General features: G+C 39.7%; 2 protein-coding genes and 1 long non-coding RNA gene across 3 annotated transcripts; all 3 read left to right on the top strand.

Moving 5' to 3' along the window:
• Nucleotides 1-141: 141 nt before the first annotated feature.
• On the top strand, nt 142-6,627 carry LOC119884013 (the record flags this gene model as incomplete). The annotated part of the gene is made up of 11 exons (XM_038694492.1): nt 142-196; nt 283-404; nt 498-594; nt 698-824; nt 1,016-1,600; nt 1,688-1,871; nt 2,075-2,298; nt 2,376-2,447; nt 2,533-2,705; nt 3,880-4,131; nt 4,222-6,627. Coding segments are annotated over 11 exons (2,809 nt in total), but the record flags the coding sequence as incomplete, so codon positions are not given.
• Nucleotides 6,628-7,622: 995 nt separating this feature from the next.
• On the top strand, nt 7,623-13,171 carry LOC119884014. The gene is made up of 12 exons (XM_038694493.1): nt 7,623-8,213; nt 8,975-9,014; nt 9,101-9,222; nt 9,315-9,411; nt 9,513-9,639; nt 9,828-10,412; nt 10,509-10,692; nt 10,885-11,108; nt 11,203-11,274; nt 11,353-11,525; nt 11,957-12,208; nt 12,294-13,171. Exons 2-12 carry the CDS (start codon nt 9,012-9,014, stop codon nt 12,837-12,839), a joined length of 2,385 nt encoding a protein of 794 aa, XP_038550421.1. The 5' UTR covers nt 7,623-8,213; nt 8,975-9,011; the 3' UTR covers nt 12,840-13,171.
• A 1,212-nt stretch (nt 13,172-14,383) lies between these two features.
• Nucleotides 14,384-15,803, top strand: LOC119884015. The gene is made up of 3 exons (XR_005440912.1): nt 14,384-14,441; nt 15,079-15,113; nt 15,636-15,803. It is a non-coding gene; the product is annotated as an uncharacterized LOC119884015 (long non-coding RNA).
• Nucleotides 15,804-21,395: the final 5,592 nt, after the last annotated feature.

The raw sequence follows: 21,395 nt of genomic DNA on the forward strand, positions 1-21,395 counted from the left end.
TTAAGAAGGGACTTAAAAGAGTTCACTGACTCAGCCGACCTGATTTCCTCGGGCAGGCTGTTCCAGAGCCTCGGGCCCCTCAAATGTTAAATGTGCTTCGTTTTCCCCAATGTTGACATTTTTAACACTTTTCTTTCTTAGCCACTCTAAATGCAGAGGTCTAACAGGAGCTCTTCCTTACCTGGTTGGCAGGATGGTAAGTGTATATCAGAAGGGAGTGCCCTTTATGATGGTTTGTTGACGATACAAAGCTTCATTTGTGCTATTTTTAATCTTCCACAGAGTGAGCGACTGTGCGGGCTGTGTTTCCACAACTTCAGCAACTTAAAGCAACACCTGAAAGTGTCCCACACCATTCAGAACAAAGAAGAGTTCCAGCTTTTGATGCGATATGGGAATTCACGGTTGGATCAAGATAAATATATTTTTATGTATGTTATTTATTTTTCTTATTTGCACTGATTTCCTGAACTCTTTTTTTCCATTTCCCACCATAGAACTAGCAAATACTTGGAATGCAAAATATGTGGGAAGAGGAATCTCGTCCGCCTTGACAAACACTTACAAATAGCGCACAACATTGGTTCAGCAGAGGTAGGAGATTCAATTTGTGACAATAACGTCTGCACAATCTGTTGTAAATCATGTGTTTTTCCATCTAATGCTACTTTGATGTCATGAAAAATATTGTTGAAAGGAGCGAGAACCGATCATGAGGCAGGCCAAGAGAGCAGTCATAGTTAAAATGCTGGCAGAACTGCGTGAGTCCAGCCCTGATGTGCCCATGGTATCCAGCTTGGACTTGGGAGTTACCATGGAACATGGTAATTTTAAGTTCTGTTAATGTTATGATATATATGTGGACATGATAGGGGCACTGAAAAGGGGCCATACATTATCACATCCTATTCAAACTCTAGTGGCTTCTGTGTAGCAACTAAATAATGCACATAGAGTAAAATTTGGAACCCAAGGGTTTAAATTTACAATTAAAATCTCCTACACTTTATTTTAGAGGAATTTGTTCTGCCCATTGGAGAGATAATTGAGGAGGCTGTTTCCAAGGAACTGAGGGAGGAGCCAGAGGGATTGGAGTACAGGGAAGAGGAGGAGGCCTCGAGTATCAATTCATCATCCAACAACCATCTTGCGACTGGAATACATTCTGCCTTCCAATGTTCCACCCCCATAATTCAAAGACAGGATCATGATTACAACATGTCCTCCTCCAGTGACCTTCCTGAACACACTGGTCAACTGCTGTTTTCCACCCCTGTTTCTGGGGCCCAAAACTCCTCTGCCAGTAACCAAATCCCTTCCACCGCCCTGTGTGCATCCATGCCTCCGCCTTCATGTGAGACTGTGATGTCTTTTAACCTACCGGGGCACTTGAGTGGCCACAGTGAACACTTGACTGGTTCAATGTCAAGGGACAGAATGTGTTACTGCGAGCAGTTGGATTCCAGGGTGCAGCAGTTGGAAAAAAAGGTGGACAGTTTGATGGCAATGCAGCAACAGACACCCATACTGACAAAAGCACCTCTATCTGTTCAAAAAAGTGAGCATGTCGGCAAGGGAAAGAAGGGCGCTTGTTTCTTTGGTAAGTTATTCATTTCTTGCTGTTACAAAAAAAAGAGAGGAGAGAGATAGTTAGAAGGTTATATTCTTTTTCATGTTTATTTTGCAGAAAAGGCTGTGGAAGACTTCTTCAAGTTTCGCCTGGGGCCACGGACTGGAAGGAAGGACAGGGAAAATGCAAGACAGTGTTCAAGCCATGCTTTTCGCTTTTGCCTCTATATGGCTGGTGGTCTACCCTCCAAGATCGTCTCCAGTGACCTAAGGTTCCTGAACCAAATGGACAAGTTGCGTGGGTAAGTTTTTTTTTCGTGTTTTCTTGGTCCAGAAATATTATACTTTTTGCTTTTTACTTTGGCACAAATTACTCCCCAAATCTTATATATGGATTAAAAATTATGATCTCTGATGTTGTGAAATAGATGTAAATATGGAATGTCAAATGTGGTGGTGGAATTGGAAGTAAGAGTGGCTTGTAATGGCTTACCTTTTTCCATAGTTGGCCAACATACCTGGTCCAGAAAGGCTACGCACCCTCATCAATGAAAAACATGTTGACCAACGTGATTATGTTTTTCAAGCATATTGAAAACTCCTTCCTGACTCAAAGTAAGCTCAAACAGAATGAAATAAATAAAATCCTGTACGAGCTGAAGAGGATCCAGGCCGAGATTCAAAGAACGCTAGTTGTCCACCGGCAAAAAGTGTTGCGTCGTAAAACAGGTACTTGTTCTTGTTCTCTTATAAAATTACAAATTGGATTCTCATCGACTGTGGTGCATTTCGCACTATTTTCACAGATGATCAGCTTCATGCAACTCAGGAAAGCGCTTTCATGACAGCTGCGAGGGAAAACATTCCTAAACTGTTTGGTATGTAGACTTCAACATTTATGCTGCAATACTCATTTTTTGGTTGCTTACATTCACAACCAAATTTTTTTTTAATGTTTTGTAGAACGATTGGAGAGCAGTGGAAATCAGGAGAATGAGCATTCTAAGCTAATGGGCTACATAATGGGCTACCTGTGCATCCTCACTGGACACAGATCGGTTGTCCTCACCAACATGACAAAGGAAAATGTGGTCAACTTTGTCTGTTGGAATCATGGCAAGAGATTCCAAGTTCTGGTTAGTACCTCTATTTTTCGGGGGGTTATTTACGCTGGGCTGGACTTTTTAACCTGGACTTCATGTCATCCCTTCCTAAGTGAAACCATCTTTAGTGCACATTTCAAGTGAAAGCTGAGGGGTTAAAGCAGTTTCAAAGAATTTTCTAATTTAAAAATAAAAATGGCTGCAAACATTTTAAATAAAACAATAGATAAATTCTGGTGATAAAATAATGTGGAAACACTGTTCATTTGTTTTTTACTATCTTTTTACTATCTGGGGATGGGATTTGGGTTGTAAACATACCACTCAAGAGCACAACTTATGTTTTTAATTGAGGACTGGCTTTTTCAACAAAAAAATTACACATTTCACTTAGACCCACGAGTAAAAGTTCATAAGTTTATTACAATGTCATTTTACTTAAGTGTATCATAGGCAAGTAGTTTTATTAGTAGTCTTATCTATTGTATTAAATAGATGATAATTTGGTGTAATACAAAGTCTGTCATTTCAAAATGTTATTGAGGGAATGGATTGGTTCTAGGTGGCAATGGAAGAAAAAACAGGTGTCACCATCACGCTAGAGATCATTACCAGTAGATTCCAGTCTATTAAGTGGGCCATATATTCAATTATGGAATCACTTTGAAGGCCTATATTTTCAAGACCAAGGAGAAAGCAGACTGATTCCAAGTACTGCTGTATCAAAGGTAGCTGCATGTCTGTAGGCACAAGTAATCATGAGAAGGGGATTAGGGGATCAAATGATTCCAAATTCATGCATTATATGGATGACATTTTGGTTGTACTTCAAAGGCTGGTGTTTCAATAACTGATTGAGAGAATGGGTTGATTCTAGTTATCAATGGAAGCTTGTAGTTTGCTATATCAAAGACAGGTGGCTGCACCACTGTACTTTCATGCAGTGCTGAGTTACTAAAGGACCAGTCGATTCCAAATTCTCATCTACTGCGTGGGCCATAGATGCAATTCTGGAATCACTTTGACGGCTGATATATTTAAGACAAATCGAGAGTGCATGTTGAGTCCAAGTACCAATGGAAGCTTTTAGATGTGACGTGTGGCCTCATCTCCCAGCTACAAGTCAACAGTTATTGGTGATTTGTTTTGTTTAATTTAAGTGCATCCACTCAGACAAATCATGATTTTCTGAATTTTATTTCCCAAGGTTGATGACCACAAAACCATGCAGTCATTTGGTCAGGCTGCATTCAACCTAAATGAGGAGGAATTTAGGTGGCTGGAAAACCTCGCTAACTGCAAGTGCTCTCCTCAAGGTCAGGCCAGTGATTATGTTTTCCACACAACACTTGGAAAACAGATTGGTAAGGCCGGGAACTTCCTTCATCTCGCTTGGGTGGACTGTGGAATGAAGGGCACAATCAGTTTTAACAAGATCCGGAGCAGTGTCTCTACTCAAGTAAGTACTTAATGCAAGATAGGATCTAGCCATAGGATCGATTTTGAAGTCATAGTTGGTAATTTTTTATTTCTTTGCTGGGGTTTCCAGGCCAACCAATACCTATCTGAGAAGGAGAGAAAACAGGTGGCAAAAGCCATGTGCCATGACCCCAGCACGGCAGAGAGATTTTATGTGGCTCTGCCAGACAAAGTCACAGGATATGAGACGAGGAGGCTGAGACTAAAGGCTTTAAAGATGGCCATTGCAAAACCCTCTGAAGAGGATGAAAAGATAACTGATACTTCATCAGACGACACACCAGAGACAAGCACAGAGGATGAGGAGCCAATCTACGATGACCACGAGTCCGTCTCTTCACTGTCATCTGAGGAGTTAAGGATTATGCGTCAAAGACGTGGAAGGCCTTCCAAGGCAAGAAGCAGGGCGAGAATAACCTCCAGCTATGAGGTTCCCACATCATCACAGGACAGCCTTCCACCAGCGCAACCTCTCAAGTCCAAGAGGAAATTGGATTTCTTAACTGAAGAATCTGCAGAAATACATATCTACACACCTTCGAAGTGTGCTATTGTTGTTGAGAAGTTGCACCAACCAATTGCTGAGTATTATCTCTTCAAAGCAAATCTTTCCAATGCCCTGCCTGGGCAAGCACCCCTTGCCGACCCAAAGAACCTACCTGCACAGAGCGCCAGGTTCCTAGCAGCACCGACAGCTCAGGAGGAACCAAGTAGCGAGCCCGAGCCCCTCACTGCCAAGACCACAGATTACGTGTCAGTGCCCGCAACTGAGCAGGTCCCAGGGAATGTGCCAGCACCCTTGATCCCCCTAGAGCAGACTCCCGACTGGATGCTAGAAACGCAAGAGGAGAAGAATGCACAAACCTCTCCGGGACTGGACCCAGTATGTGTTCTGAATCTTATATTCCAGGAGACACCAGAGTTGGTGCCAGAAACACCAGAAGACCAGATGCCACAAACCCAAGCGGAGGATGTGCAGAAGTCCTAGCCAGGTAGGGCCTGGAATGTGCCACAAACACCGTCAGAGGAAGTGTTTGGGTTTGTGCATGTCCCTTATTCAAGACACTAAAACATATTGCCCCTTGGATGTGATTACCCATTGATAGGAATAATCATCTTTAAAAAGTTTAGGTTTTAAAGTAATATACATTTATTTAGCTTTAAAAGGAGAAAGAATGCTGACGCTTTGATTTATTTACATTTTTTGTAAAATTTATAGTTTGTCTGTGTTAGATTGCACAGAAACTAGACTGATTCAAATTCATGCTCACACACTCACACACTCAGCACACAAATCATGCACAGGCAAACATGCACGTATATACACACACACACATACACACACACACACACACACACACACACACACACACTTTTTATTTTGATCATACTTACTGAACTTAAAAAATGTAATATATCTCAGCAAAATTGTTGAAAGTAAAATTTTCAGAAACCAATTTACATGCTTGTCTGTCTCCTAATTAATTTTTTATTTAGTTTTCAAAGTTGTTCTGAGAATAAATGTAATGGTAAGTTGTCAAGACCCACAGTTCATAGGATTGTTATTTTTGAAAATAGCAATGGATAAGCATCTGGAAGTACTTCAAAGGCTAGTATGTAAACAATGGAAGGAGAGAGCAGGTTGATTCCAACCAATAGAAGATTGTAGATTGCTGTGTCGAAGACTGGTAGTTGCATCATGCTAGGTACAAGTCAGGTGGCTGCATCACTATCGGTATAAGTAATGATGAGTTATTAATGGCCAAAATAATTCCAAATTTTCATCTATTCAGTGAACACAACTGTGGCATCAGACAGAGGGAGAGAGCAGGCTGTTCAAATGCTAATGTAAACTTCTACATTTCTGTGTCAAAGAAAGGTAGCTGCATCACTTGAGGTAAAAGTAATGATGAGTTATTAAGGGACCAAATCATTCCAGATTCTCATCTATTGATTGGGCCTGTAGATTCAATTCTGGAATCACTTTGAGGGCCCATATTTTACACACAGACGGAGAGAGCAACCTGATTCCAAGTACCAGAGGAAGCTTGTAGATGTTTGGTGAGGAATATGAGCATCTTTCAGGCTATTTGGAGTTGCCTGGTGGGTAGACAGGGCATTCCAGGAAAACACAAATCATAATAACATGTTCTTAATCCTCATTGTTACCTGTGTTGGTGTCAACACCAATTTGTTATTATGATTTCTTGAACGGGCTGAAAAAGCAGCCAAGTGGGGATGAGAATCCTCGTTGTATAGGTTCAATTCAATTCAATTCAATTTTATTTATATAGTGCCAAATCACAACAACAGTTATCTCACAGTCCTTTTCATAAAAGAGCAGGTCTAGACCGTACTCTATGATGTTATTTACAGATGCCCAACAATTCCAATCAAGAGCAAACACTAGGCAACAAAGGCAAGGAAAAACTTCCTCTTAAGAGGCAGAACCATGGCTCAGGGTGGGTGGCCATCTGCCTCGACCGATTGAGGGTGAAGGAGAGAGAGAGAGAGAGAGAGAAGGGATGCAGCCTATACAATATACACACAGAGCTACGGACAGTAAAGATGATGTTGCTATAGACTAAATGAAACGTGATACAGATATTTACAGTACTGTTAATGATAATAATCGTAATGTTAATGATTATAATAACAATAATAATAATAGGACTAGTAACAATAATTGCAGCAAAGCATGTTGAGCAGGAACACAGATCCAGACTCCACAGCTCCAGAGCCAGAAACACCTGCAGGAAGTGATAGGAGGAGAGAGGGCAGGGAAGAGAAAGCACAAGACTACGGGAAAGGGGGGAAGTTGTGTTAGTAACATGCAATAATGGGACGAGGTTGCATACAGAGGGAGAGAAAGTAGAGGAGAGAGGAGCTCAGTGCATCATGGGAAATCCCCCGGCAGTCTAGGCCTATAGCAGCATAACTAAGGGATGGTTCAGGACTAACCTGAGCCAGCCCTAACTATAAGCTTTATCAAAGTGGAAAGTCTTAAATGTGGAGATGGTGTCTGCCTCCTGAACCCAAACTGGAACCTGGTTCCACAGGAGAGGAGCTTGATAGCTGAACGCTCTGGCTATTAGTCTACTTTTGGAGACTGCATTCTGAGAGCGCAGTGCTCTGGTGGGGTAGTAGGGTTCTATGAGCTCTTTAAGATAAGATGGTGCCTGACTATTAAAAGCTTTGTAGGTGAGAATTTTAAATTCTATTCTGGATTTTACTGGAAGCCAATGCAAAGAAGCTAAGACAGGAGAAATGTAATCTCTTTTCCTGGTTCCTGTCAGAACACGTGCTGCAGCATTCTGGATCAGCTGAAGAGTCTTAATGGACTTTTTCGAGCAGCCTGATAATAAGGAATTGCAATAATCCAGCCTAGAAGGAACAAATGCATGGACTCGTTTTTCTGCATAATTTTTAGACAGGATGTTTCTAATTTTCATAATATTACGTAGGTGAAAAAAGGTGGTCCTTGAAATTTGCTTAATGTGAGACTTAAACGACGTGTCCTGATCAAAGATAACTCCAAGATTCCTCACAGTGGTGCTGGAGGCCAGGGCGATGCCAGGTAAGCTAGTCCAAACAAATACATATAATCATATGCCAATGTAGCCACATGAGGCTACACCTTCAAGTGGACAAGACAATAGAGACATTGTATTATCAAGGTGAGAGCGGATCAGTTAAAAATCAAAGACATCAGTTGGTAGTAAATTGGGGGCTAAGCCACAGGGGTGAGGGGTGAGAAAGGTTGAGATCTTCTAGCTGGATAAGTGCGTCTCTCAGAATACTCTCAGAATACAGATTGACATAGATCATTGCAAGTGCCAAGTGAAGCTTATTTAAGCCTCTGCCTTATTGTTTGTTTTTCATGTTGTAAATTGATCCAAATTGTCTACTTCCTATTTCATAGGACATAGAAAAAAGAAAATATAAATTCCAAGTTTAAATTTAATCAATTCAATCTATTGTGTATTGAATGCATGTAGATGGAAACTTGGACTTCCTCTTTAAACAGGAAGTAGGAGCTTCAGCAGGAGCACTCAGCACATGGTGAGTGTCAGCTCTCTCAAATATTTTTAGATTTGTCTCATACAAAAGTGTTGATACTTGGTTGGTGTTGTCTTATTTCAGTGAGTAACATCCCAATGTCATGTTTTTATGCATTTTTAAACTTTTAAAAAGTATTTTGTATTGCATTTTCTGTTAAAAAAGAAAATGTTATGACATAAATGTAAATATGGAATGTTAATTTTATTTCCAAATTTCAATCTACCTTCCAATTCGTTCATATATTAAAATATGAAAATAATATATATTAAACATTTTCTACTTTTACAACTACTTAAATGCAGTATTATACATTTTTAAGTTATTGTGGTAGGTTTCTGCCTTTGCCACTCATTCTGGATTTTGTGGATTTTACAAATAAAGTCAAAAAAAGAAGGAACAAGCAGAATCCTACACCAGTTATGAAAGGACAGCCAGAAAGAAGGGCGTCTAGGGCCGAGAAGAGACAGATATGGAGTCTAGAAGGCGGAAATGTTTCCGAAAGCTATTGATAAAATTATTGTAAGAGTGTGAAAGAGTTTTAAAAAAGATTAACCTGTTTGACATGCACTGTGTTAGACATTAAGTTCAAGAATCATGTCAGGAAATGAAAGCTTTTTCAGTATATCAAAACAGGTGGCAAAGGATGTCAATAAACAATTGCTAATATAAAAAATCACACATTTAAAAGTTATTTTAGCAGTCCTCCTGAACAGGTTTGAACATTTTTTAACACTTGTCTTTCTTACTTCCTCTAAATGCAGAGGTCTAACAGGAGATCTTCATTACCTGGTTGGAAGGATGGTAAGTGTATATCAGTAGGGTGTGCATTTTATGATGGTTTGTTGATGATACAGAGCTTTATTTGTGCTATTTTTAATCTTTCACAGAGTGAGCGACTGTGCGGGCTGTGTTACAAAAACGTCAGTTACTTAAGGCAACACCTTAAAATCTACCACACCATTCCAAACAAAGAAGAGTTCCAGCTTCTGATGCAATATGGAAATTCACGGTTCGATCAAGATAAATGTTTTTATATATTTCTTAATTTTTGTTATTTGCACTGATTTCCTGAAAGCTTTTTTTCCCCATTTCCCAAAACAGAACTAGTAAATCCTTGGAATGCACAATATGTGGGAAGAGAAATCTCGTCCGCCTTGATAAACACTTACAAACAGCACACAAAATTGGTTCAGCAGAGGTAGGATATTCAATTTGTGACAATAAAGTCTGCAAAATCTGTTGTAAATCATGTTTTTCCATCTAATGATACTTTGATGTCATGAAAAAAATTGTTGAAAGGAGCGAGAACCGATCATGAAGCAGGCCAAGAGAGCAGTCATAGTTAAAGAGCTGGCAGAACTGCGTGAGTCCAACCCTGATGTGCCCATTGTATCCAGCTTGGACTTGGGTGTTACCACTGAACATGGTAATTTTAAATTGTCTTAATATTACGATATATATATTGATTTGATACGGGCACTGAAAAGGATGCTTACATCATCATATCCTATTCAAAATCTAGGGGCTTCTGTGTGACAAGCAAATATAATACATATAGACTGAAATTTGGAACCCAAGGGTTTAAACTTACAAATCTCCTACACTTTATTTTAGAGAAGTTTGTTCTGCCCATTGGAGAGATCATTGAGGAGGCTGTTTCTGAGGAACTGTCGGAGGAGCCAGAGGGATCAGAGTTCAGGGAGGAGGAGGAGGCCTTGAGTATCAGTTCAACACCCACAAACCATCCTGTGACTGGAATACATTGTGCCTTCCAATGCCCCTCCCCCACACCTCAAGGACAGGATCGCGTTCATACCTTGTCCTCCTCCAATCACCCACATCAACAAATTGGTCAACAGTTTTCTTCCACCCCTGTTTCTGGGGCCAAAAACTCTTCTACCAGTCACCAAATTCCTTCCACCGCCCTATGTGCATCCATGTCTCCGCCTTCACGTGAGACTGTGACTTCTTTTAACCTACCGGAGAACTTGAGTGGCCATATTCATCACTCGACTGGTTCAATGTCAAGGGACTGCACGTCCAACTGGGAGAAGTTGGATTCCAGGTTGCAGCAGTTGGAAAAAAAGGTGGAGTGTTTGATGGAAATTCAGCAAGAGAAACCCACTCCATTTAAAGCACCTCTATCTGTTCAAAACAGTGAGCATGTCGGCAAGGGAAAGAAGGATTCTTGTTTCTATGGTAAGTTATTCATTCTTTTTATTACAATTTGGGGGAGAGAGTAGAGAGATGGTTTTTGTTAGTATGTTTCTTTCCCTTTTCACGTTTGTTTTGCAGAAAAGGTTGTTGAAGACTTCTTCAAGTTTCGCCTGGGGCCACGGACTGGACAGAAGGACAGGAGCAATGCAAGGAGGTCTTCAGGCCATGCTCTTCACTTTTGCCTCTACATGGCTGCTGGTCTACCCTCCAAGATTGTCTCCAGTGACCTAAGATTCCTGAACCAAATGGACAAGTTGTGTGGGCAAGTGTTTTTCTTGGCCCAGAAATATTATATATTTTTTTTAGATTTAGGCACAAATTTCTCCCCAAATATTATCGATGGATTCCAAATTGTGATCTCTGATGTTGTGAAATAGATGTAAATATGAAATGTCAAATGTGATGGTGGACTTGAAAGTAAGAGTGGATTGCAACTGCTTACCTTTTTCCATAGTTGGCCAACATACCTGGTCCAGAAGGGCTACGAACCTGCAACAATGAAAAACATGTTGACCAACGTGACAATGTTTTTCAAGCACATTGAAAAGTCCTTCCTGAGTAAAGGCAAGCTCAAACAGAATGAATTAAAAACAATTCTGCACGAGTTGACGAGGATCCAGGCTGAGATTCAAAGACTACGGGTTCATTCTCGGCAAAAGCGGTTGTGTCGTAAAACAGGTAAATTTTGTCAAGTTCTTTTTTGTCTTGTTATCTAAATAAATTTCAGATTGGATCCTCAATGACTGTGGTGTATGTTGCATTGTTTTCACAGATGATCAGCTTCATGCAGTTCAGCAAAGTGCTTTCATGACAGCTGCGAGGGAAAACATTCCTAAATTGTTTGGTATGTAGACTTATTTTTTATTTTTTGTTTTGGTTGCTTACATTCACAACCAACATTTTTTTTCACGATGTTTTGTAGAACAACTGGAGAGCAGTGGAAATCAGAAGAATGAGCATTCTAAGCTAATGGGTTACATCATGGGCTACCTGTGCATCCTCACCGGACACAGATCGGTTGTCCTCACCAACATGAAGAAGGAAAATGTGGTCAACTTTGTCTGTTGGAATCATGGCAAGAGATTCCAAGTTCTGGTTAGTACCTCTATTTTTCGGGGGGTTATTTACGCTGGGCTGGACTTTTTAACCTGGACTACATGTCATCCCTTCCTAAGTGAAACCAACTTTAGTGCACATTTCAAGTGAAAGCTGAGGGGTTAAAGCAGTTTCAAAAAAATTTCTAATTTAAAAATAAAAATGGCAGCAAACATTTTAAATAAAACAATAGATAAATTCTGGTGATAAAATAATGTGGAAACACTGCTCATTTGTTTTTTTTATTACTGGTGGGCCATTGATTTAATTCAATCAATTTGAAGGCTGATATTTGAGACAGAAGGAGCGAGCAGTTTGTTTCCAAGTACCAATGCAAGCTTTTAGATGTCTGAATTGCTGTATTAAAGACAGGTGGCGGGATCTCCCTAGCTAAAACAACCAGTCATTGATGACATGTTTTATTTTTCAAGATTGACGACCAGAAAACCATGCAGTCATTTGGTCAGGCTGCATTCAACCTAAATGAGGAGGAATTTAGGTGGCTGGAAAACCTTGTCAACTCCAAGTGCTGTCCCCAGGGTCAGACCAGTGATTATGTTTTCCACACAACATTTGGAAAAAAGATCGCTAAGGCCGAGAACTTCCTTCATCTGGCTTGGGCAGACTGTGGAATGAAGGGCACATTCATCTTTCCCAAGATCGAGAGCAGTCTTTCTACTCAAGTAAGTACTTAATGCAAGGTAGAATCTGGCCATAGGATTGATTTTGAAGTTGTAGCTGTTTATGTTTTATTTCTTTGTTTTTCAGAACAGCCTTCCTCCTGCTCCTCCTCTCACGTCCAGGAGGGAGTTGGATTTCTTAAGTGAAGAATCTGCAGTCTCAAAAATACATGTCTACACACCTTCAAAGTGTTTTTGTGTAATTGAGAAGTTGCAGCCAGTAGTTGCTGACTATTATCTCATCAAAGCAAATCTTTCCAATGCCCTGCCCAGGCAAGCACCCCTTGCCGACCCAAAGAACATACCTGCGCACCTGGCTGAGCAGAGCACCAGGTTCCAAGCAGCACAGAAAGTTCAGGAGGAACCAAATAGTGAGCCTGAGCCCCTCACTGCCAAGACCACAGATGAGTACCCAACTGAGCAGGTCCCAGGGAAAGTGTCAGCACCCTTGAGCCTCGTGCAGCAGACTCCCAACTGGATGCTAGAAACACAAGAGAAGGATGAACAAACCCCTTCGAGACTGGACCCAGGGTGTGTTCCAGATCCTATGATCCAGGAGACAACAGAGTTGGTACCAGAAATGCCTGAAGACCAGATGCCACAAACCCAAGCAGAGGAGGTGCAGAAGCCCTAGTCAGGCAGGACCTGGCATGTGCTCAAAAACCCATCATGCAGGTTGATACCAAGAACGCCATCAGAGGAGGTGTTTAGGGCATGTTCCTTGTTACAAGACAGTAAAACACAGTGCCCCAAAGATGTGATTAGCTCTGGTTGGGAATAATCATGTTTAAGAGTTTTAGAGTAATATGTTCATTTATCTTTAAAAGGAGAAAGAATGCTGACGCTTTGATTTATTTAATTTTTTTGTTTATAATTTACAGTTTCTCTTTTTGTTAAATTGCAAGTTGGTCTAGGTAGTCTGTTACACACACACTTGCTCACACGCACAAGCACACAGGCGCACATGCACAGACATGCACACACATTTTACTTTTAATTATAATGTAAATTTTACTTAAAAAATATATCTCAGCAGGATTATTCAAGTAAATTTTTCCAAGACCAGTCTACATGCTTGTGTTTGCCTCTTATTTGAGCCTTTTCTTTATAGTTCTGCTCATTCTCACTCTCAAGTAAATGTAATGATGAGTTGTCAAGACCCTCTGCTCTTTAAATTGTTATATATTGGAATAGCCATAGATGAGCAACTGAAAGTACTTCAAAGGCTAATATGTAAAGGATGAAGGGAGAGAGCAGGCTGATTCCAAGTACCAACAGACACTTGTAGATGCTGTATAACTCTAGCTACCAGTAATGATGAGTTGTTGATAAACCAAATAATTCAAAATTCTCATTTTATGAATTAGATGAATGACATTGTGGATGTATTTCAATGGCTGTTGTTTCAAAGTCAGATTGACCTAATGAGCTTATTTAAAGTACCCATGGAAGCTTGTAGATGTTTGCATCAACAACAGGTGACTGCAACACTATAGGGTTATACAATTTGTAGTTATTCAAGGATGAAAAATGTTCATATTCTCATCTATTGAGTTATCCATTTTTCCAAAAGTGGAATAACTTCAAAAGTTGACATTTTAAACACAGATGGAGAAAGCAGTCTGATTCCAATTACCAAAGGAAGCCTGTAGATTGCTGTTTCAATAACAGGTGGCAGCATCACTCCAAGTGAAAGTATCGACGAGGTATTGAGGAACCAAATGATTCCAGATTCTCATCTTTTAAGTGAGCCATAGATTCAAATCTGGAGTCATTTTGAAAGCCTATATTTAGGCTGAGTACCACTGGAAGCTTTTAGAGTGCTTTATCACATACAGGTGAGTACACCACTCTAGGTAAATGTGTTGATGACTTAGTAAGGCACCTAATGATTCCAGATTTAAATCTATTGAATGCACTAAATATGCAAATCTGAAAATAAATTAAAAGCTAGCTATGTAAAGACAGAGGGTGAGAGTGGTCTGAAGAACCTAAAAAGTAAATTCCCACATGGTGTCTGCACAAATCAGGGCAACATTTAAGACCATCTGTTCTTAACTTTCATAATGAGAATATTGATTTGCCTATGTGGTCACAGCAAAAGGTTTGGACACATTTCAGCCTATATGGAGTTTCTAGCACCAGCACTGTGAGTTAATTTTTCCCATTCCATATATTATGCACAGGATGTGAATTGGGGAATCAGAATAGGAATCAGAATCGGCTTTATTGCAAGGTATGTGTACACATATGAGGAATTTGACTGGATTTTACAATGCTCACCATGTGTTTACTTAAAATAAGACAGGCTATAGCATAGAAAACACAAATATACACACAATAAACAAACACAGTCATGACATTTGCCTGCGTTCAAAGTTCAAATTGAAGGTTGTAGACTGTTGCATCCAGGACAGGTAGATGCATCACTGTAGTGAAATTTGATGATGATTAATAAGGGCACAAAAAATTCAAAATTCTCAATTGCAAAAGATGGATGACATCTTGGGTGCACTTCAAAAAAACGGAATGGAATTGGTTGATTTCACGTACCAATAAAAGCTTAAACACTGCTTGATGACATAGATTCATGGGAAATGGTCCACTAGAAAAGCCTGGAATTAAATTGTAAAATAATTATTTAAAACTCATACAGAATGTGCAGGTGTTGTGTATTTAATATTTTAGTAACCATTAACATGAAACATAAAACCAGATCACAATTTTCTACTTCCTTTGTCACAGGAAGTAGAAAAAAAAATGAAACAAGTTTCCATGTTTAAATTTAATCAACAATGTTCTTACCTTCCGTGATTCAATCTATAGTATAATGAATGCATGTAGATGAAAACATGGACTTCCTCTGTCAACAGGAAGTAGAAGCTGCAGCAGGAGCACGGACCGCATGGTGAGAAAGTGTCAGCTCTGTAATTTATCGAGTTTCTCATGCTAAAAGCGTTGATACTTGGTCTATTTTGTTGTATTTCAGTGAGAAAAATGCCAGTATCAGGTTTTTATGCATTTTTAACATTTAAAAGGAAATTTCATTGCTTTTTCTGATAAAACGATCACTTGTTTGGCATAGATGTAAATGTGGAATGTAAATTTTATTTCCAAATTTCAGCCTACCTTCCAATTAATTCATGAAATGAAATTTTAAAAAAGCTTGCAGCTTTATTTTGTATTCTTATATTTGTGTTCAACTTCCTAGTTCATCCAGATTCAGTAATTACTGAAAAGTAATGGAGCCCCTCACTTTTTTAAAGTAATTTTGTTGCTTTTTCTGTTGAAAACGATCACTTCAATGACATAGATGAAAATTTGGAATGTAAATTTTATTTCCAAATGTCAATCTACCTTCCACTTGATTCATTAAATGAAATGAAAAAAACTTTATTTTGTATTCTTATGATTGTGTTCTAATTCCTAGTTCAACCAGATTCAGCAATTACTGAATAGAAATGGAGCCCCTCACTGCCAAGACCAAAGATAGTGTGTCAGCGCCCCCAACTGAGCAGGTCCCAGGGAAAGAGTCAGAACCCGTGAACCTCCTGCAGCAGACTCCCAACCGGATGCCACAAATGCAAGATAAGGCTGAACAAACCCCCGGGACTGGAGCCAGGACATTTTCCAATTCCTACGATCCAGGAGACACCAGAGTTGGTACCAGAAACACCAAAAGACCAGATGCCAAAAACCCAAGCAAAGGAGGTGAAGAAGCCCTAGCCAGGCCGGACCTGGCATGTGCTCAAAAACCCATCATGCAGGTGGACCCAGGAGTTTGTGCCACAAACCGCATCAGAAGAGGTGTTTAGGGTTTGTTCATGTCCCTTGTTACAGGACAGTAAAAAACAGTGCCCGAAGGATTTGATTAGCTCTGGTTGGGAATAATCATGTTTAAGAGTTTGGAGTAATATGTTCTTTTATTTTTAAAAGGAGAAAGAATGCTGACGCTTTGATTTGTTTGATTTGATTTTTATGTTTGTAATTTTAGTCTTTTCGTTACATAGTCGTTCACACACGTGCTCATACATACACACACAAGCACACAGGTGCACATGCACAGACATGCACACATGTTTTGACTTTTTTTTTTATAATGCAATAATAATGTAAATTTAACCTAAAAACATATCTCAGCAGAATTTAATTTGCAGGTGGACCCAGGAGTTTATGCCACGAACCCCATAAGAAGAGGTGTTTAGGGTTTGTTCATGTCCCTTGTTACAGGACAGTAAAAAACAGTGCCCGAAGGATGTGATTAGCTCTGGTTGGGAATAATCATGTTTAAGAGTTTTGAGTAATAAGTTCTTTTATCTTTAAAAGGAGAAAGAATGCTGACGCTTTGATTTGTTTGATTTGATTTTTATGTTTGTAATTTTAGTCTTTTCGTTACATAGTCATGCTCATACATACACACACAAGCACACAGGTGCACATGCACAGACATGCACACATAAGTTTTGAGTTTTTTTTATAATGCAATAATGTAAATTTCTAAGCAGATCTCAGCAGAATTTAATTTAATAAATTTTACAGACCAGTCAACATGCTTGTGTCTGCCTCATATTTGGGCCATTTATTTATAAAGTTGTTCTGCTCTTTATAAGTAAATGTAATGATAAGTTGTCAGTAGATTGTTGTTTCAATAACAGGTGGCTACATCACTCCAAGTATTGATGAGTAATTGAGGGACCAAATGATGGATGAATTTTGGGTGCAATTCAAAAGCTGATATATCAAGAACTAATTGAAAGAACGGGTTGATTTCAAGTAACACTTAAACATAAGTGTCTGCATCATTCTAGGTAAAAGTGTCAATGAGTTATTGAGGCACAAAATGATTCCAGATTCTCATCTTTTGCATTATATGGATGCCATTTTGGGTTCACTTCAGAGGCTGATATTTCAACAACTGGTTGAAGGAACGGGTTGATTTCAAGTGTCAATAAAAGGTGGAAGACTCCGGTATCAGGGACAGGTGTTTGCATCACTGTAGGTACAAGCATCAAGGAGTTATTATGGGACCAAATCATTCCAGATTCTCATCTTTTGAGTGCACCATAGATGCAAATCTGGAATGACTTTGAAGGCCAATTCTGCAAAGACGGAAAGAGAGAGAAACCTCGTTCCATGTACCAGTGGGAGGTTTAAGAGTGCCTTACCACACACAGGTGGCTGCATCGCTCTAGTCACAATTAATGATGAGTTATTAAGGGAAGAAATCATTCCAGATTCTCATCTATTGATTGCGCATAAATGCAAATCTGGAATGACTTTGAAGGCCAATATTGCAAAGACGCAAAGAGAGAGAAACCTCATTCCATGTACCGGTGGGAGCTATTAGAGTGCTTTACCACATACAGGTGGCTGCATCACTCTAGTCTCAAATAATGATGAGTTATTAAGGGGCCAAATGATTCCAGATTCTCAACTATTTAGTGGACCATAGATTCAAATCTGGAATCAGTTTGAAGGGCTATATTTTCAAGACAGATGAGATAGAAAATGATTCTAGTACCAGTGGGAGCTATTAGAGTGCCTTATCACATACAGTGCTGCATCACTCCAGGCACAATTAATGATGAGTTTTTTAGGGGCAAAGTGATTCCAGATTTGAATGTATTGCATTATATGGATGAAATTTCGGTGCTCTTCAAAGGCTATTTCTAAAACTGATTGACGGAACGGGTTGATTCAAAGTACCAGTAGAAGCTTGACAACTGCTGTATCACATACAAGTGTATCCACAATTCTAGACGCAATATCCGTGAGTAATTCAGGGACCAAATGATTCCAGATTCCTATCTATTGCATTACGTGGATGGAATTTTGGGTCCACTTCAAAGGCTGATATTTCAAAAAAGTTATTGAAGGAACGGTTTTATTTCAAGTAGTTATAAAAGTTGGAAGACTCCTGTATAAAGGACAGGTGTCTGCATGACTGTAGGCACATGTAATGATGAGTTAGTAAGGCACCAAATGGTTCCAGATTCATCCATTTAGTGGGCTAAATATGCAAATCTGGAGTTACATGAAAGGCTAGCACTTTAAAGACAGAGGGAGAGTGGTCTGGGTCCAAGTACCTAAATGGCGATGCCCATATGGTGTCTGCAGAAATCAGGGCAACGATTAATGCCATTTGTGTTCTTACCTGGGTCTGTGTGGCTAACTGTCACTCATTACAAACTTTCATACTGAGAAAATTTATTGTGGCACCGTATTTACCTATGCGGGATGCATGCATGTCACAACCAAAAGGTATGGTCACGTCTCTGCCATTTGGAGTTGCCTTGCACCAGTACTGTGGGTTAATTTCTTCCGTTCCAGTATTCATGAACAGGATGTGAAAAGGGATTTGTGACCTTGCCTGTGTTTCAAGTAGCACAAGTGATGATGAGCTAATAAAGAAACCAAAACATTCTATATTCTCAAGTCCAAAGGATCGAATACACTTTGGGTGCACTTCAAAAGCTGATATGTCAATAACTGATTGAAGGAAGGAGTTCATTTCAATTGCCAATAAAAGCTTGAAGCCTGCTGGATCACATTCAGGTTGCTGCATCATTCTAGCTACAAGAATCAATGAGTTATTGAGGGACCAAATGATTTCAGATTCTCCTGTTTTGCATTATGGATGACATTTTGGGTGCAATTCAAAAGCTGATATATCAAGAACTAATTGCAAGAACGGTTGATTTCAAGTACCGCTTAAAGCTTGAAGACTGCTGTTTCACATACAGGTGTCCGCATTCCTAGGTAAAAGTGTCAATGAGTTATTGAGGCACAAAATGATTCCAGATTCTCATCTTTTGCATTATATGGATGCCATTTTGGGTTCACTTCAGAGGCTGATATTTCAACAACTGGTTGAAGGAACGGGTTGATTTCAAGTGTCAATAAAAGGTGGAAGACTCCGGTATCAGGGACAGGTTTGCATCACTGTAGGTACAAGCATCAAGGAGTTATTAAGGAACCAAATCTTCCAGATTCTCATCTTTTGAGTGCACCATAGATGCAAATCTGGAATGACTTTGAAGGCCAATTCTGCAAAGACAGAAAGAGAGAGAACCTCATTCCATTACCAGTGGGAGGTTTAAGAGTGCCTTACCACATACAGGTGGCTGCATCGCTCTAGTCACAATTAATGAGTTATTAAGGGAAGAAATCATTCCAGATTCTCATCTATTTTGGGCCATAGATGCAATCTGGAATGACTTTGAAGGCCAATTCTGCAAAGACAGAAGAGAGAGAAACCTCATTCCATGTCCGTGGGAGGTTTAAGAGTGCCTTACCACATACAGGTGGCGCATCGCTCTAGTCACAATTAATGATTATTAAGGGAAGAAATCATTCCAGATTCTCATCTTTGATTGCGCATAAATGCAAATCTGGAATGACTTTGAAGGCCAATATTGCAAAGACGCAAAGAGAGAGAAACTCATTCCATGTACCGGTGGAGCTATTAGAGTGCTTTACTACATACAGGTGGCTGCATCACTCTAGTCTCAAATAATTGAGTTATTAAGGGCCAAATGATTCCAGATTCTCAACTATTTAGTGGACCATAGATCAAATCTGGAATGACTTTGAAGGCCAATTCTGCAAAGACGGAAAGAGAGAAACCTCATTCATGTACCAGTGGGAGGTTTAAGAGTGCCTACCACACACAGTGGCTTCATTGCTCTACTCAAATAATGATGAGTTATTAAGGGAAGAATCGTTCCAGATTCTCATCTATTGAGTGCACCATAGATGCAATCTGATGACTTTGAAGGCCAATTCTGCAAAGACGGAAAGAGAGAAACCTCATTCCATGTACCGGTGGAGCTATTAGAGTGCTTTACCACATACAGGTGGCTGCATCACTCTAGTCTCAAATAAGATTATTAAGGGGCCAAATGATTCCAGATTCTCAACTATTTAGTGGACCATAGATTCAATCTGGAATGAGTTTGAAGGGCTATATTTTAAAGACAGATGGATAGAAAAAATGATTCTAAGTACCAGTGGAGCTATTAGAGTGCCTTATCACTACAGGTGGCTGCATCACTCCGGCAAAAATTAATGATTATATAAGGGGCAAAGTGATTCAGATGCTCACTATTTAGTGGACCATAGATTCAAATCTGGAATGACTTTGAAGGCCAATTCTGCAAAGACGGAAAGAGAGAGAACCTCATTCCATGTACGGTGGGAGCTATTAAGTGCTTTACCACATACAGGTGGCTGCATCACTCTAGTCTCAAATAATGATGAGTTATTAAGGGGCCAAATGATTCCAGATTCTCAACTATTTAGTGGACCATAGATTCAAATCTGGAATGAGTTTGAAGGGCTATATTTTAAACAGATGGAGATAGAAAATGATTCTAAGTACCAGTGGGAGCTATTAGATGTGCCTTATCACATACAGGTGGCTGCATCACTCCAGGCACAATTAATGATGAGTTATTAAGGGGCAAGTGATTCCAGATTTGAATGTATTGCATTATATGGATGAAATTTTCGGTGCTCTTCAAAGGCTAATATTTCTAAAACTGATTGACGGAACGGGTTGATTCAAAGTACCAGTAGAAGCTGACAACTGCTGTATCACATACAAGTGTATCCACAATTCTAGACGCAAGTATCCGTGAGTTATTGAGGGACCAAATGATTCCAGATTCCTATCTATTTTGGGCCACTTCAAAGGCTGATTTCAAAAATTCAAAAAAGTTATGAAGGAACGGTTTTTATTTCAAGTAGTTATAAAAGTTGGAAGACTCCTGTATAAGGACAGGTGTCTGCATGACTGTAGGCACATGTAATGATGAGTTAGTAAGGCACCAAATGATTCCAGATTCTCATCCATTTATGGGCTAAATATGCAAATCTGGATTTACATGAAAGGCTAGCACTTTAAGACAGAGGGAAGAGTGGTCTGGGTCCAAGTACCTAAATGGCGATGCCCATATGGTGTCTGCAGAAATCAGGGCAACGATTAATGCCATATGTCTTACCTGGGTCTGTGTGGCTAACTGTCACTCATTACAACTTTCATACTGAGAAAATTTATTGTGGCACGTATTTACCTTGCGGATGCATGCATGGTCACAACCAAAAGTATGGTCACGTCTCTGCCCATTTGGAGTTGCCTTGCACCAGTACTGTGGGTTAATTTCTTCCGTTCCATGTATTCATGAACAGA

The sequence above is a fragment of the Micropterus salmoides genome, unplaced genomic scaffold (assembly GCF_014851395.1).
Source record: "Micropterus salmoides isolate LMB-PRFRI ecotype aquatic unplaced genomic scaffold, ASM1485139v1 Ms_hic_scaffold_3087, whole genome shotgun sequence".
In the NCBI taxonomy this organism is placed as follows: domain Eukaryota; kingdom Metazoa; phylum Chordata; class Actinopteri; order Centrarchiformes; family Centrarchidae; genus Micropterus; species Micropterus salmoides.

Excerpts from the sequence above, each read along its gene's own strand:
- LOC119884014 (XM_038694493.1), top strand. Across the intron at positions 11,109-11,202 it reads GCGGTTGTGTCGTAAAACAG|ATGATCAGCTTCATGCAGTT; the intron begins GTAAATTTTGTC and ends TTGTTTTCACAG. Across the intron at positions 11,526-11,956 it reads GCAAGAGATTCCAAGTTCTG|ATTGACGACCAGAAAACCAT; the intron begins GTTAGTACCTCT and ends TTATTTTTCAAG.